The following is a 15604-nucleotide window of genomic DNA, read 5'->3' as shown; positions in this document are numbered from 1 at the left end:
GCGAGCTTTTGCTAAGCAGCAAGCATCTGGGTTTTTTAAATAGTAAGTCGATAAATTGAGCGCACATTGGAAATATGGTGACTAAACTGGAAAAAGGCTTTCGTTAGTAGTGACGTACTAAAAATATACTTGTAAGTGCCACGTAATACTTTTTTTTTCAGGACGAACGTACACAACGACAACACATCAAACTGAAGAAGAAACTTCAAGAGAAACATCAAAAGGTCGTGGGAGGCGAAATGTCACCGCAGAAGGATCTAGTGAACGGCCTAAAAAGGTCATCGACGGCACAAGTAGTCAAGGACAAGGGCATGAATAGCGTCGGCACGAGCGAGGACGGCGAGGAAAGCAGCGTGCCCGACGAGGAAGATACGGCGCAAATGATCATGGACATATTGTCCTCCGTCCAGGCCCCAAAGGTCAGTTTTTTCTTTTGTTTATTTCTTTGATCATATTTTTCACTTTACTTTCACTAATTGAAGTAAATTGAAGAGTATCTAACAATATAAATAATTTAAAAGTACCTCGTCTTAAAATGTACCCCCATTTACTTTAATTGTACCTAAAGAAATGTACAACTAAACAACAATACTTGAAGAATAATGAAATCCACGTAAAATATTCAAATAATTTATATTAATGAATTGGAAAGACATGTGTTAACTAAAGCTATGGAATTTGCTACCGAAATGTCGAAGTATTATACGAGGGCTGCCTTTTATACGGAAATTTGACATTTTGAGGTTAGGTTTACTCAGTTAGATTTTGGCGAAAGAGTGGTTTTTGCGACAAATTTAAAAAATTGTGACGGTTAAAAATGGAACTTAACCGGGAACATTTTCGTGCCATAATTGTTGACAACTTTAGACGTGGACTAACTCAACAACAATTCTACTTTTGGAGCTAAAGCACCATCTAGAACTACTGTTTATCGCTCGTTTTATGACTGCAGTCGTGATCGTAGTTTTCTTAAGGATGAATTTCGTGAAGGTCGTCCAAAATCGGTGGTTGTCCAAGAAAACATTGATGCAGTGCGGAAACTGATTTTGCAAGATCGTCATGTGACTTACTATGAGATTGAGATATCTTTGGGCATTAGTGGGACCAGCATACATACAATTTTGCATGAACATTTGGCCACTAAAAAAATTTTTTCGCGTTGGGTTCCACACAATTTGATGCCAGCTCGAAAAAAGGCTCGTGTTGATTGGTTGAAGGAAATGCTAAAAAAATGCTGCTTCCAAACACGTCTATGATATATATCGTGACAGGTGATGAATCATGGATCCATGCATTAGAACCTGAAAGTAAGCAGCAGTCGACTTTATGGGTCTTTCAGAATTAGACAAAGCCCACAAAAGTTGTTCATGTGCGAAGCACCTCGTAACAAATGGTAGCCTATTAGGAAAACTGGCCACCTTGCAACTGTTTCTTTGGTGGAAGGTAAAACAGTCAATTCTAGATGGTACACAAACCATTTGTTTGCCGAAAGTGTTCGGAGAAATTAAAAAAACCAACCGCCAAAGACGAATCACTCTCCACGACGACAATACTAGCTCTCACCCATCAGTGCAAGCAAAGAACTTTTTGAGCATTAAAAAGGTTGATTTGATGAGCCATCCACCATATAGTCCTGATTTAGCACCTAATGAATTCTTTTTATTCCCACACATTGAGAATAAATTTACGTGGGCAACAAGAGCATGTTTTGGAGATGCCCGAATCGATGTGGTAGCTTATAGCCCTAGTAATCAATACAACAACACAACGTGATACTGTAGAACGAGATCTGTTGCTCATAATAAATTAATTTGCTTATGCCGCTGGTAACGCGGCCAAGAAGAAGAGGGAGGAGATTCAGATATGCGAAGATGCGAAGGTCAGACGGGGCTACTTTTTAAATATTTCTTTTTTATCTTAATGTTGTTTGACCGGACCAGTAAACTAGAGTTTTGCATAATTTCTGTTTTTTTCCTATCGGAATGTAAAAAATATTAGCATTAGCCTTTTTTGCAAGTGATCGCTTTTCTCTAGGGAAGAAAATTAGAAACTTATGTGTGGGGTTCATTTAGGTTTCAGAACTAAGTTCCCGTAGTGCCTTATTGCAATGGGCGACGCCCATTAAGCTATCAGAGTCTGCCAGCACCGATAGCGGTAGCCACGAGATCGACATCTCCGAAAATGATCTTCGCTACGAAGTGCTGTTGAGCGATAAAAGCAAGGAGATGAAATACAAGTCAATTTATAACGGCGCCTCGCTATCTTGTCGGATTCAAGTCAGTATAAAATTTGTTCCTGGACCGTGTTTAACTAGATCTTCGGGTTTCTGTTTTAGGACTTAAAACCTGGTCAAGAATATTCCGTGTGTCTTCAAGTACATCTAGACGAACTACAGGGTTCGGCGACGGATCCTATCAAATTCAAAACGCCGCCATGCGAACCCGATCAACCCCAAGCTCCGAAATTAGGCGCAAAAACGAAAAATTCTCTGCAACTTAGGTTGGTAACGGAAATTTTAACTCAATTACCGCCAAACCAAAAGTGATTTCGTTGCTTAGGTGGAACCAGGTAAATGACAACGGGGCGCATATCCTTTACTACACTTTAGAATATGACGCTGGCAAGGGTGGCGATTTCGAAGAGGTGCTTAAGAGCCGGGGCAGGACACAATTTAACCTTCAAAAATTGCAACCAGCGACGGCCTATAGATTTCGATTGGCCGTGGTCAACGAAGTGGGCAAAAGTGCTTATTCCGAGATTGCCACATACAGGTAATGCATCAACCAAAATGCCATTTTGTCGGTTTTACGTTTCGACGTCTCTAGAACAACGGAAAATCCGCCGTCCCAACCCGATCCGCCGTCACTGGTCGAGGCAACCCTGTCCAGCATCCATGTCAAGTGGGAGCGCAGACCTAAGGACGAGGAATACACGCTACAGATGAACGACCCCAATACAAAATACGGCCATTTGAACGTGTACAACGGCCGCGAGACGTCCTACGTCTGCCAGAGGCTGATGTGTTATAGCGACTACACGTTCAGGTAAACTATAAATTCAGCTAGCATTAAGGGTGCCGGTTATAGAGAAAACTAATAAAAAAGAGAGTTGTATTCACCAGGGCTACAGTACTAATAAATATCAAAAATATAAAAAGCAAAATAAAAATTTAAATAAAAATAATATTGTGATTAGTGGTTAGTTAGTTATTCATAAGTAGTTATAGGACGGAGTCATAATATAACTGAAAATAAATAATAGATTATAATAAAGGTTTCTATATTTTTGTTCCCAATGTAAACCCAATTACTAATCCGATACATGCACCACTCCACATTTAATGAAGCTAAAAGGCAATTGGATTTGAATTATTGAAAAAGAAATCATAATGGTAGGAGAAGTTGAAAAACCCTTAATCCTTTAGGTGTTTGATGTATCCTAAAATCCTAATAGAATCGCATTCATTTGGAGCAACCCAATGGTCTTTGTCTACTTTTAACTATTCCAACTCGTACAGATAAAGACGGCCACCCGTAAGTAAGTCGTAACTTGACTTGTTCACATGACGAGGGCATTTTTTCTATGTAGATCTGGTAAAGATAATACCGGAAACAACGATTTTCTTTTAAATTTTCATAAATCTAACTTTGGTTTAATGTATCATGCTTAATCTGTCATATCAAAATAACAAAAAAGAAAACGTAGGACACAACCATCTGTACACGATGATGATAGTTAAACCTCAAATTCTAAAACGTAACAAACTTCATTGGTCCGTTGTGATCCATTTTTTTTTAGCTCACTCTTTGCCGTAATAGTGGTCCAAAAATTAACGCAATCATTCAAATCAAAGCGAGAGGTTCACAACGAGAAGTTTAACAACATTTTTTTCATTTCCTGAATTTTACTCGCGTTCCATATTAGAAAACATAGTGGAACGAATATTGATATTTTGGTAGAAAGGGAATCATTTTTAGTGCATGCCTCTCCATTTCACCAACTAACCTATGATATGTCTCTCAATTTCACTCACTAACCTACTTTAGGCCATTTTTTTCTTTCCAAAGAGCGATTTTCGCATACTTATTTCGTTTTACCAAAATATTTGGAGAGATCTAGGCATATTTTGAGAAAATTCTGCTGCAACAGTCGCGTATGTTGACCATCTGTCAGCGACCATATTGGTTAGTTTCATATGTCAGCAATAGGGACATATTGAACTAATGAATATCAGCGACCATATTGGTGACTGAATGACACAATAGTTGAAAGGGATATTTGAAATGGCAGTTGAAATGTTATCGGTTTAATTTCATGTTTTTTCACAGGTTACGGGCTTGCAACGAGGGAGGCACATCCCCTTGGTCAGAAGAGGTAACATACAAGACGAAACCCGACCGGCCGGGCAGACCGTCAAAACCAGTAGTCAAGGGACGAATCCACGCCTATTCGTTTAAACTGAAATGGGAACCTCCCTCAGATACGGGAGGAGCCGAAATCACTAGGTATATCTTGGAGGTGAACTCCGGGAGTGGCTATGAACCGGTCTATTCTGGTCCCGATACGGAAGCCGTATGCGACCACTTAACCCCGGGCACGACTTACCAGTTGCGAGTTAGTTGCTCGAGCACGGGAGGCCAGAGCTGCCCCTCCGACCCCTGCACGGTGACCACCGACGCTATAGCTCCCGGCCGTTGCGGAACTCCCAAGCTAGTGGGACGCGCCAAATCAGATTCCCTAACTGTACGGTGGACAGAACCCGATTATAATGGCGGCGCACCCGTATTGGATTATGAGCTTGAAATGGTAAGCCCTGTTGAAATTTGAAAATAAGATAAGAATTTTTAGATACAAAAAACAATAAACACAAGGATAAAGATAAAAAAGTCAACCAAAAAAATGTTAAAAATGACAACTATATAGATCGTATGTCCTCGGCGCCAATTCAGAAGAATATTTTATTGAAAATGTCAGACACAAGCTTGTGATTTAAAATGACTCTGTCCAATTACCGTATGCCAACCATTTCAACCACAACACAGGAGCTGATAACACATAAGAATGAAAGGCATCAGCTGCAAAATGTCACGACATTTAATCCTTTTTCAATGCAATTTAGTAACATATTGTTTTTTTTAACAATTTATAACTTATATAGTTTTAAACAACCTTATAGTAAATTCACACGGGCTTCCATAAATGTTAATTTAGCATTAAATTAATATTAACATTAAAATTAAGAAAACAACGGTTCACGGTGGGATTTAATGAATCAATTAAAATTAAATCCCGTGTGCTCACAGAAAATAGTAAGTAATCGAAAAACTTGTTTTTAGTTATATGTAAAGTCAAAACGTTAATTGACACTGCCATTCGTGATGCACATGCGCATATTTGATTGTACCTAAGAATGGAATGAAAAGTTAAAAATTGCTAATTAAGCAATCCAACGACCTGAAATTCAATATGGCGTCCCTGGGAAGTAAACAAAGTCAATAAAACCAAAAGGAAAACTGTTTTTTAGCAAATGATCTTATTTTGTGTTCGTGCTGAAAGTGTTTGTGTTTTCTAAACTTTAAATTCTTATTAATTTTGGTTTTAAAGTGTACTTTTCTTAGCTCTTCATGAATATTGTGTAAAATCATTCATTTTTGTTAGCATAGTAATACTATATTACTGTTAAGGACATAAGGTATGAAAAATGTTAAAAATGCTTATAACTTATATTGTGGTTGGTTGCGGAAACCCTTCATACCGCAATTGACTAAGTTTTTTTCGCAGTGCTATTTAAAAAAACAGATTTTTGTTAAACGTCCATCTCTCTGTTGCAACATAATTATTGAACCAATGATAGTATAAAATCGTCACAAAATTCTTGTACTCTAAACAAAAATTTCGTATCTTATAAGCTTGCAAACTATTAAAAGCCTTCACCTGTTACTTAGTGTAAATATCTATGTATGAGAAAACACCAAATAACTTATAATATCCATATTGTTGACTGGTGGAACGTAGTTTAAAAGCCCTCTACCAGCCATAAGCCATCTGATATCTAGAAAAAAAACATTTGATTTCATTCAGTTTTTTAATATTTCCTTTCACCAAATCGGGATTTTTTTATAATAATGACTCTCCGTCAATTTGAACACTTCAAAAAAAAATTACTTTTACCTGAGCTACTACAATATGGAACATTTTTTTCGTTATTTCTTTAATACATGTGTTTATGAATAGAAATAACGCATACCAAATATCAAAAGTCAAAATCCAATATTTAAGTTGACAAATTATTGGACTTGTCATATCCGGCTATTCCTTTTAAACTACACTAAACGCACCGAAATGATCGTGATGTCATACCGCTGCTTTTCTCAGGTTATAGGCGAGGATTATATTATTTACATTTATTTTTGACTCGTGTAAAGTGTTCATATTTAATCTACGACAGTTTGTATTTGTGCTTAATGTACTTTACATTATGATTTTGGAAGCAACACAAAAACAATATTACAAATCGTGCCATCGTGTTTGAGTACAACCCGTAAAACGTAAAGAAACTTTTTATTCGTCTACCAGAAAATAAAGCCGCCGTTTTTTGGTAATATTAGGTTCAGGTGTCACTTTAGCCTTAACCGTGCAAACATTTTTCAAATTTCAAGCCATCCTATTGCAATCTCCACAGTAATGGCTTCCTGATCTATATAAAATAAAGAACATTTTAAGTAATCAATGACAATATACTTTAAAATCAGTATTTAGGTTTCCATTAGTTAAAAAAAAATCCTTTTTTTTTAATTGAATAATTTACATTTTATTTGATATATCATTTGAATTTAAAAAACTAGAAAACTTTAAGCTGGTTACAATGTTATATTCGTTTAAAACTAGTGTCTAAATTTTCCATGGACGTAACTTTTAGTTTTAACACCTCGAACCTCAGCAAAAGAAAAACCTTCCCTGGCTTGTACGTAAGATATTACCACAAACATATCCAACATAACCAAAACTGTAAATTATCAGATTGACTTTTTAAAAAAGCGGCTTCGGTCAACTCTCATTTTGATGCTAAACGCAACATAAAATTAAAACCATCAAGACGCATTTTCGTTCGCTAATGGCTTCTCTATGCTACTGTCCGGCTGGCACGTAGTCTTCCGAGTGAATTGACGTCACAACGGTCACAGCCAATCACAGCGCTTCTTAAAGAGGATTTAAATTTTACAATTTCTAATTGTTTATATTTGTTATATAGAAATACGAAATTATTTTTTTGTGCACTATGGTTTTTTTAATAGTATAAACTTACTTTTATAAGCAACATTTTTTAAATTAAAATTTTGTTCCATTTCCCTATTATTTGCCCTATACCGCCATATTCGATCACATGGTTTGGATTCCATAATTTTTTAATGTTAATGGTTTAGTGGTATTTGTCTATTTAACATTTAGTATTAAATTAGTGTGAAAGTGAATGGATGCAACCATTAAACGTTGCACCCCGTTTCGTTCCAGATAAATCCCGAATCTAGTCCTACTATAGTGCACAAAAGCAAAGAACTGGAATGCACGGTGTCGTCAGGCGTTCAACCGGGCGCGGAATATTCTTTCGCGGTGCGAGCGGTGAACCGAATCGGCGCGGGGCCGTGGTCGGAGGTGCTCAAGGTGGCGTCGGGGGCGGCGCCCCCACGCGCTCCCGAGATACCCGCCCTACGTTGTCGATCGCCTTACCACGTAAGCATCGAGTGGCACGAGCCGCCTTCAAACGGAGCACCGATCACCGAATACAGGTTAGAAATGAGTCCCGATTCCGTCGACGACGGCCGCCTCTTCGCCAACATTTACCAAGGACCCCATCATTCCTACGAGGCCAAGTCTCTTACCCCGTTCCGGAAATACTTTTTCCGAGTGCAGGCTGCCAACTCGGCCGGACTCGGACCGTATTCTCCTATAGCGGCCACCATGACGTCCGCGGCGCCGCCATCGACGGTTTCCGTAATACGAAGCGAATCCACTCCGTCGACGATCACTCTCTATTGGTCCGAGCCTGCCTGCAACGGGGCAGAAATCAGCCACTACAACATCGAAATCGGGGATAAAGTCGTGGAGACGTCGGGACCCGTGACGGAATGGAAATTGGACGGCCTACAACCGGAAACGAATTATAAGGTCAAAGTTCAAGCCGTCAACGCCATGGGGGCGGGATCGTTGTCCGCGACCTGGCGAACATCGACTCTACGACTCCCTCCCGCCCCGCCCACGCTCAGCTGCGTCGGGACGGGTCATACTTACCTGAAACTCAAGTGGGGCGACGGCAAGAACCTAGATTACACCCAGTATTCAGTAGAAATGGAGAACCAAAGGTCGCGCGAGTGGCAGTGCGTGTACAAAGGTACCGCTTTGTCATGCAAGGTGAACAAGCTGCAAGAATTGACCAAGTACAGGTTTAGGTATGTATCATTTACACAGCTGTGCACACATGCATGTTGGGACGAAATGTTTATAAACTATTCGTTTGGTAAATAGATCTTCGACCTCCTCCCTAGTTTTAAAACACAGGTGCACTAATCTTGAATTTGAAATGCAATTGAAAGCTCCATTCAATAAAAAATATAATAATAAGCAACAGACAATTTTAAATTAGGGTGAAAATTCAAATATGTATTCAAGTTTCTATTTTTATAGAGCTCTGTTTTTGTTTCTTATTTTAATTTTGTCTGGTTATTTTGGTTATTACGTTTGCCTGTTTCTTATTATAGTTTTTTATTTATTCGTGATTTGCTAGTCACTTAAAATTAATAAAATGAGGTTTGACTTGTATTTCGTTAGAAGAAAAGCGGTTTCCAATAGATATTCAATTGTAACATGTTAAATGTAGAGTTTTTATTGAATATTGGCATCCTCTGCATAATTTCAGGATAAATGCCACAAATGACGCGGGAGTGGGCGAATTTTCTGATGAATACGAATTTAGCACCTGCATAGCGTCGCCAGTTGCCGTAAAAATTCCTAAAACCTTAGAAGTTGACCAGAGGACTTGCACAATTGAATGGCCGGCATCGAAAAATTCGTTTTGTGATCCGGTTATTTACGTGGCCCAGTTGGCCAGGCGAAAGGATCAAATTTTTAAACAAGTGAGTAATTTGATGTTTGTTCTTTACCTTAGGGGCCTTTTCATAGGAAAGAGACATGACCAAGATCTCTGCACGCACTATCTCGTTTTTCCCTTAAAATTTTATAAGTAAACTTTGATCCAATACCGTCAACGCCCATGTGGGTTGTGAAAAGATCATCTTTTAAAACTAGGCGTCAGAATATCAAAAATTTTGCGGCACTAAAAAATTAACAAAAGCGCTTTATTATAATCTGTTCCGATTGAAGTTCTATTTTACTGATTGATTAAGGTGATAGTAATTTTTTATATAGCTATTAGAAATTACAGTGGCCCTACTACGATAAAGCTTAATAAGCCACAGGCGGTATTGATATTTTCGTTTAGAAGATAATGATTTTCCTCGCATGCTTAACCGCTAACCTGCGCTATTTCTTTCTAAACAGCGATTTTATTTTTCCAGAACGTGTAACGAGATCTAGGCATATTTTGAGAAAATACTGCCGAAAAAAGCCGCATTCAAACTTATTGACCATCTGTCAGCGGCCATGTGGACTCTTGAATGCCGCAAGGCAAGGGCATTGGTTAAAAACGAGATTTCAAATCTCGCACATATGCGCATGATGGATTTTTTTTTGTAATAGTTGCTTCATAAGTTCCTGTATTATCAGCATAAGCAGGCAGGGTCTCTATATATCTAGTAGCTATATGACTTAAACGTAACCATTGCCGTTCATCTGCGGTTAGAAAGATTCCACAACCAAGAAAGATAGACATATAGTTTTCTTACCAAGACGCTTTTTAGATGTTGGGATTTATATAAATAACAAATGAAATGAAGGAAACATGAAGTAAATGTAATTGTTTTTCAGGTATATAAAGGATCTGAAACTAAGTGCTCTCTCGAAGATTTAGAACCGGGTGTCGAATATTGTGCTCGCGTTTGTCCGGTGCGGCTCACAAACTCCGGCGAACTACCCGGATGTTATTCGCCAATTTTAAACTTTACCATGATGACGGCCGAGGTATCTGCGGTAACCAAACTATCTCCGGCCAACGTTACGCCAACGCACACGCCTAAGAGTCGAAATTTGACCCAAGTATGGCAGTCGGTGTCATTTAGAAAATTTTTCGAAGAAAATTTAGTGTACATTATCGCATTGTTTATTACCGTCGCTGGTATAGTCATATCGCTTGGTATAGCATCATTTTTGTAAGTGCAATTTACCGAAAGATTTTGAGACTATTGCGTAACTTTTGATGTTGGACGTTTAACCGTTAACTCTGTAAAAGAGATCTCCAAAAAAAACGTTTTGTGGGTTATTCGGTTTACATTTTCATTAGAGATAATAATAAATTTGAGTCAAAATTAGTCGGTCAAGATAATCCGTAATCAAAGGCCGTTTTCATTAAGGAACAATGTCGAAATAGTTGATTAAAATTTGAAGTGAGAAAATTTCAAATTTCATATCGACGGTGAGCGTTGCCCAACATCAAAATTTGAAATAGATTTTCAATCTCTTTCATTACGAGAACATAGTATTATTCGACAGGGCTTTTTTTAATTATTATCGTAAAATCGTGTTAGATGTTATCTTTTTTAACTGTGTAGCGGACCAGAGCTCAGATGTTTTGGTATTTTTATACGTGTCCGTATTCTACGAGTGGTGCTAATAAGAATCTAATGATGTGATGTGTCAGACGGCCTTTTTCAAAAAAACGGCCGTCCGTGTTGTTATTCCAGTCATCCCTGTATATTTCTTTTTTATATAATATACTATGTGGTTGATGGTATTATTAAATTTATTAAATTATTTTAAATGCAAAAACAGAAAAATAAGTTTTTACTGTGGCTGGAAGCATATGTACCTAGAGAATATTATACATTTATTGATTTATAAAAGATTATATACCTATATATATATTGCAATTTGTATTATAGGATGACGAGACAATTTAAGCACTAAATTTAAAGAATAAAAATAGAAAAAAAATTACTGTTTTAATCTATATGACGAATATATTATGCTATAGTTGGGAATTGTGTGTGAGTGCGGCGAGCACCTTACCGCACGAGAGATTATATATATATTAATATATGCTATAGGAAAATACATATTCAATAAATCAATTATATTTTATGTACTATTGACTTGTATTTTATTACAACCATCCTTCCAATCCCAAGACCTTTCAAAAAGGTAAATTGTCTACAATTATTGTTACCAGTGCTTTTTTGTGAGGATTGGAAAAAATAATTTTTACTTCGATTTTTTCCCCAAAACGCAGGTTAAAGAGCGGGGAGGGAGTACAAAAAATGATGGGCTTACTACTTACTAGAACGGGCGTGCTCCCAAAAAAGATGTGACAAATAAGACCTGGTGCAAGGTGCAATTTTTCCATAATTTTGTAGTACAACCTTATTAATTATTCCCACATATAAATAAAACTTTTAAAAAACAATAAATCATATTTTCTATTTAGAAACAATGCATTTAAATATATACATTTACATTTTAATAATCATTTTTTGGATGATCTGCTATCCCGGGTTGGATTTTTTTTTCTTCTGCTTCTGACTATTAACCTCGACTCTTTATTGCCTGATCTGGATCTAGACCTAGAGTAGTTGGATTTTTTGTCACTTTTATGTTTATACACTTTTTCACATTTCCTTTCCCTATCTCCACCATCATCATCCGAAGCAAAACCTACAATAAAAAAAATCTAAATACTCATCTGTAACAGTAAATTCCCTCACCATTTCGGGGGAATTCAGGTGACTCGGACCATCTCCATTTGCTCCTGTCTGGTGAGTTCCAACTGAAAAAAAATTATGAAAAAGTTATTTTACTTTTTTTTATGGGAACTACCTTTTTTCCCTGTCGGCTTTCCTTTTTTTGCTCCTATGACCATGGTCATCCAAAAAATTGTAAAGGTTATGTGGATTGACAAAAACGTGTAAAAAATTACAAGAACTACCTTTCGGACATCTGTTGGTATGAAATAGACCTATTAACAAAAATGTAATCATTTACAAATCAATGCAATCAAATCTAAAGTTACTGACCACATATTGCAGTTTTCCAACTATCAATTTGACAGAATTGCACATTTAATTGTCTTCCACCATACCACCTTCCATTAAATTTTCGATAACTAATAAGTGCTTCCCTTGTGGTGGAGTACTCAACATAAACATTACCACGTAGATGAAGTTCATGATTACAACAAGTCCGAAACTGTCTGCAAAAAATATTTAAGATTCAGAAAGGTAAATGGCAAATTTTAATGATTATTCTCCTTGCTTACTTACAGTATCTTTCCACATTTTTCCATTTCAGACACAACATCATAAAAAAATTCCCTATAATGAGAGTATGTCTCATCTTTTTCATATTCCAAACTTCCATCACTACCATGTTCATTTTCTTTTGTAACCAAGCTATAATGGGAATAAAAGTTGGTAATCAAAATAGTTTTACTCACACCTGGTCGAACATGATTTCTTGAGCAACCATCAAAAAATCTACAAGCCCCTGTTTTTTTGAAAAATGGACAGGTGGTTTTGCCAGGATTAGATTCTAACTCAGTCTTTAAATGTTCTGGGGTACTGCCTCCACATTCCAAAAAGTTTAATATTTCACTATCTCGCTTTTCTTGCAAAATCCTTGCTTCTTCCAACTCTTTCTCTTTCCTTCTTTTCAAATCTAACAATTTCTTCTGTTCCCTTTCCCACTCTGCTCTTATCTTCATATTCTGTTTCTGCTTTTCTTCCCGCGCTAAAGCAATTTTTTTCTGCAATTCTTGCCATTGGATTTGCGCTTCTTTTTCCACCTTTAACCATTCTGAGTTTCGTTGAGCTGCTTGCTTTGCCTCTTCCTCAGCTTGTATTTGCTCAAGAAATTGTTGTTCCTCAAGACACTTTTTATAGCCGGGAGAATCTTCTAGTCTCTTCTGTTCTAAAATCATTTAACAAAATCAAAAAATTACAGCCTACAGTTCAAAACACTCGTGCAAAAGTGTTCATACACAAGTTTCCTAAAGATTAAGAAGAAAATTAAATAATATATAACTTAAATAATGTATTTTGGTCACTATTTATATGTACCGGAAACATAAATATTGCTTTAATTTATTTAGTTTCGCTATTTTTTTTTCGACTCATTTGTTTACTTTAGAAATTAGTTTATTAATATTTGACTTACCTTCGGCGAGTTTTTTATCCCTATCTTGAGCTCTTGCCTGTCTAATTCGCTTTCTTCTAATTTTTTTTGCAGTTTTTCGCCACGCAGAGTGTCTAGATAAAATATTAAGAAAAAACATAACCCCAGTGGGTCAGAGGAAAACACAAAAAGCATTTATAGAAGTAAAATTTGGAATAGTTGTGTTTTACTCTTTTAAAAAAGGATACCTACTTCCCCATGTAATTTCCCAATTGAAAAAATCTGTTCCTGAAATTTAAATCAAATTATAAATGCCATTTTTGCACACCACAGACCCAGAATTGACCACAGATAAATAATATATTTGGTATAGTAAACAACTATTAGTCAGAGACAATAAAACAATTATTAGGAATATATATACTTAATTCAAACGTTTCTTTTTTAAAATTCACGATCAAGAAAATAATTTAAAACATTTGCTCTTAAAAGACTATCTATTACAATTTATTACTAAATTTGGCAACTGTCCGTGTGGTGTGGCAACAATGTTTTAGTTTAAGTTAACGGTTTTTATTTGTTTTTTTTTTTCATAGTGGGGAGTTCAGGCAGCTGTTTATTGCTTTTTAGGTTTAATTTCAAACACTTTCGATATTGTTTTTGCAGGTGATACCGGGCTCTGATATAAAATGAATTTGGGTTAAATCCGCTATTATAATAAAAAATGGGAACGTTCCAAAGCAAATTAGCTGACAAATTACCAGATGAAATTGATGAAAAGGGTAGTATTCCATCGACCCCTATTTTAACAACAAAATTCACAAAGGAAAATTTGGAGTTCCGCTTAGATCCAAGGTCGCCCAGCAAGAATATATCCCGAACTCCTATACATGTAAGATATAAATAATTTCAATAATTTTCCATATTTTTGATAATGTGTATGTAAAACATTACTCTGAATTATTTATTTCAGGTCCTCAATGCAGCAGCTGAAAAACTAGCCCAACTAAGCCTAAGTAATGTTCAGTTAGAAACTCCAATAAAACATACCACCTTATCACATTTTGATCCACGTTCACCTGCCCTTGAATTTAAAAGAACTCCTATTATATTAAGTGATTCATATGATGAAAAACCACCAACTCATTTAAGAAACAAAAACTTAGACAAAGTACGGGCTTGTGCCATTTCAACTACTCAGGTTGGTACACCCAGGTATACAAATATTCCACCCAAATTGTTAGAAAGCACTCCAGTCAGTCAAAAAATGGATATGGGTAAAAGAAGGTCATTTGGGGGAGTCCTTGAAACAAATATTGATTTTACTGAAACTGATTTGGACATTGTCTTAAGGGAAAAATATGCAGGTATTATCACTATTTTTTTGTTCGCTAAGTTGAAATGTCATTTCTGATATTTAAATTCAAATTCAAACAATAAGTAGGATTCAAGTATTATTAATAAAAAAATTGGTTTCTTGTTTCAATAATGTCTATTCTAACAGATCAATTAAGGGAAGAATTTAAAGAACAATTTGAGCATGTTGAAGATCCTAGATCACCAACAACTAATTTTTGGCGTACCCCAATTCAAGTTTTAAAAGACTCAGAGGAAGGCATAGTAAATAAGAATGAAAATGACATTGACATTTGTGGGAATGATTGCACTAAAAAGGTCAAGAAACATTCAGTTTTAGAACTTAAATTGGAAGAATCTATTTGTGGTGAAATTCTTTCTCCCATTGTTGCTTTTGAAGAAGTTGATGAAAGTGAAAATGCTCACCAAGAAATTTCCAAGGATTATCCGATTAACAACTTAGAAAATAGCATCTATAAATCTACTGACAAGACTGATGATGTTCCTACACCTGAAACTAAATCTACCATAGCTTCATTGTCGCCAGAAGCAGGAAAGCTTGGTACCGTGAATAATACTCTTGCCCTTACCTCACCACAGGTAGATGTGAATATAAAAGAATTTGACAAAAAGTTAACAAACCTGATATATGAAGATGAAGATTTGGTTGTTTGTCCAAGGATAGTCAAAATGAAAGAACAGGTTCGCACTCCACTAGGCCTCATGAATGCCTCAAATAACCGCCAACAACCAAAGTTAAAGGTGAGTGACAAACCAAGAAAATCGAAATATGCTGTCAGTAAAATACCAGTCTTTAAAGAAAAAAAGATTAAAGGTATACAGTGTGAGAACACTCCTCCAAGGAATATGACAAACGCTAAGAGGTCCCAGTGGGACATTAAAGATGATACACTAGTAATTTAATTTTATTGTAAAATTCATTTATTTTAGTTTTTTTTTATAAAATACAGAA

General features: G+C 36.3%; 3 protein-coding genes across 6 annotated transcripts in view; 2 read left to right on the top strand and 1 right to left on the bottom strand.

Moving 5' to 3' along the window:
• The window catches only part of LOC132696093 (fibronectin type-III domain-containing protein 3a), a 127400-nt gene extending 116169 nt beyond the window's left edge, over positions 1-11231 (top strand). For 2 of the 4 annotated variants that reach the window (XM_060660692.1, XM_060660694.1), the window contains exons 4-12: positions 162-419; positions 2073-2276; positions 2336-2499; positions 2559-2771; positions 2826-3044; positions 4329-4806; positions 7513-8447; positions 8915-9131; positions 9982-11229. In XM_060660692.1, the coding sequence (XP_060516675.1) occupies positions 162-419; positions 2073-2276; positions 2336-2499; positions 2559-2771; positions 2826-3044; positions 4329-4806; positions 7513-8447; positions 8915-9131; positions 9982-10326 (3033 nt within the window). In that variant the 3' untranslated portion in view covers positions 10327-11229. Of the gene's footprint in view, positions 1-161; positions 420-2072; positions 2277-2335; positions 2500-2558; positions 2772-2825; positions 3045-4328; positions 4807-7512; positions 8448-8914; positions 9132-9981 lie in introns of all 4 variants that reach the window. The other 2 variants (XM_060660691.1, XM_060660695.1) reach the window with 2 other exon arrangements.
• Positions 11232-11597: 366 nt separating this feature from the next.
• Positions 11598-13734, bottom strand: LOC132696594 (U2 small nuclear ribonucleoprotein auxiliary factor 35 kDa subunit-related protein 2). The gene is made up of 7 exons (XM_060661514.1): positions 13528-13734; positions 13318-13409; positions 12426-13071; positions 12180-12355; positions 11983-12121; positions 11871-11932; positions 11598-11820 (listed from the first exon to the last, which is right to left on the bottom strand). Exons 1-7 carry the CDS (start codon positions 13533-13535, stop codon positions 11633-11635), a joined length of 1311 nt encoding a protein of 436 aa, XP_060517497.1. The 5' UTR covers positions 13536-13734; the 3' UTR covers positions 11598-11632.
• A 73-nt stretch (positions 13735-13807) lies between these two features.
• Positions 13808-15589, top strand: LOC132696592 (uncharacterized). Its single transcript, XM_060661513.1, has 3 exons — positions 13808-14167; positions 14249-14642; positions 14780-15589. Exons 1-3 carry the CDS (start codon positions 14000-14002, stop codon positions 15553-15555), a joined length of 1338 nt encoding a protein of 445 aa, XP_060517496.1. The 5' UTR covers positions 13808-13999; the 3' UTR covers positions 15556-15589.
• The last annotated feature ends 15 nt before the right edge of the window (positions 15590-15604 follow it).

The sequence above is a fragment of the Cylas formicarius genome, unplaced genomic scaffold, assembly GCF_029955315.1.
Source record: "Cylas formicarius isolate icCylForm1 unplaced genomic scaffold, icCylForm1.1 PGA_scaffold_1__22_contigs__length_36826433, whole genome shotgun sequence".
Taxonomy (NCBI): Eukaryota; Metazoa; Arthropoda; class Insecta; order Coleoptera; family Brentidae; genus Cylas; species Cylas formicarius.
The sequence above is the reverse complement of the archived record's forward strand: the minus strand, read 5'-3'. Positions and strand labels throughout refer to the sequence as shown.

What these genes read in the sequence shown, in the direction of transcription:
- LOC132696594 (XM_060661514.1), bottom strand. An exon ending in GAAAAATGTGGAAAGATACT is followed by an intron (nt 12,356 to 12,425) that starts GTAAGTAAGCAA and finishes TATTTTTTGCAG; the next exon opens with ACAGTTTCGGACTTGTTGTA. An exon ending in ACCTGAATTCCCCCGAAATG is followed by an intron (nt 11,821 to 11,870) that starts GTGAGGGAATTT and finishes TTTTTATTGTAG; the next exon opens with GTTTTGCTTCGGATGATGAT.
- LOC132696592 (XM_060661513.1), top strand. Translation starts at nt 14,000, where the DNA reads ATGGGAACGTTCCAAAGCAAATTAGCTGACAAATTACCAGATGAAATT. An exon ending in TATCCCGAACTCCTATACAT is followed by an intron (nt 14,168 to 14,248) that starts GTAAGATATAAA and finishes TATTTATTTCAG; the next exon opens with GTCCTCAATGCAGCAGCTGA. An exon ending in CTTAAGGGAAAAATATGCAG is followed by an intron (nt 14,643 to 14,779) that starts GTATTATCACTA and finishes CTATTCTAACAG; the next exon opens with ATCAATTAAGGGAAGAATTT.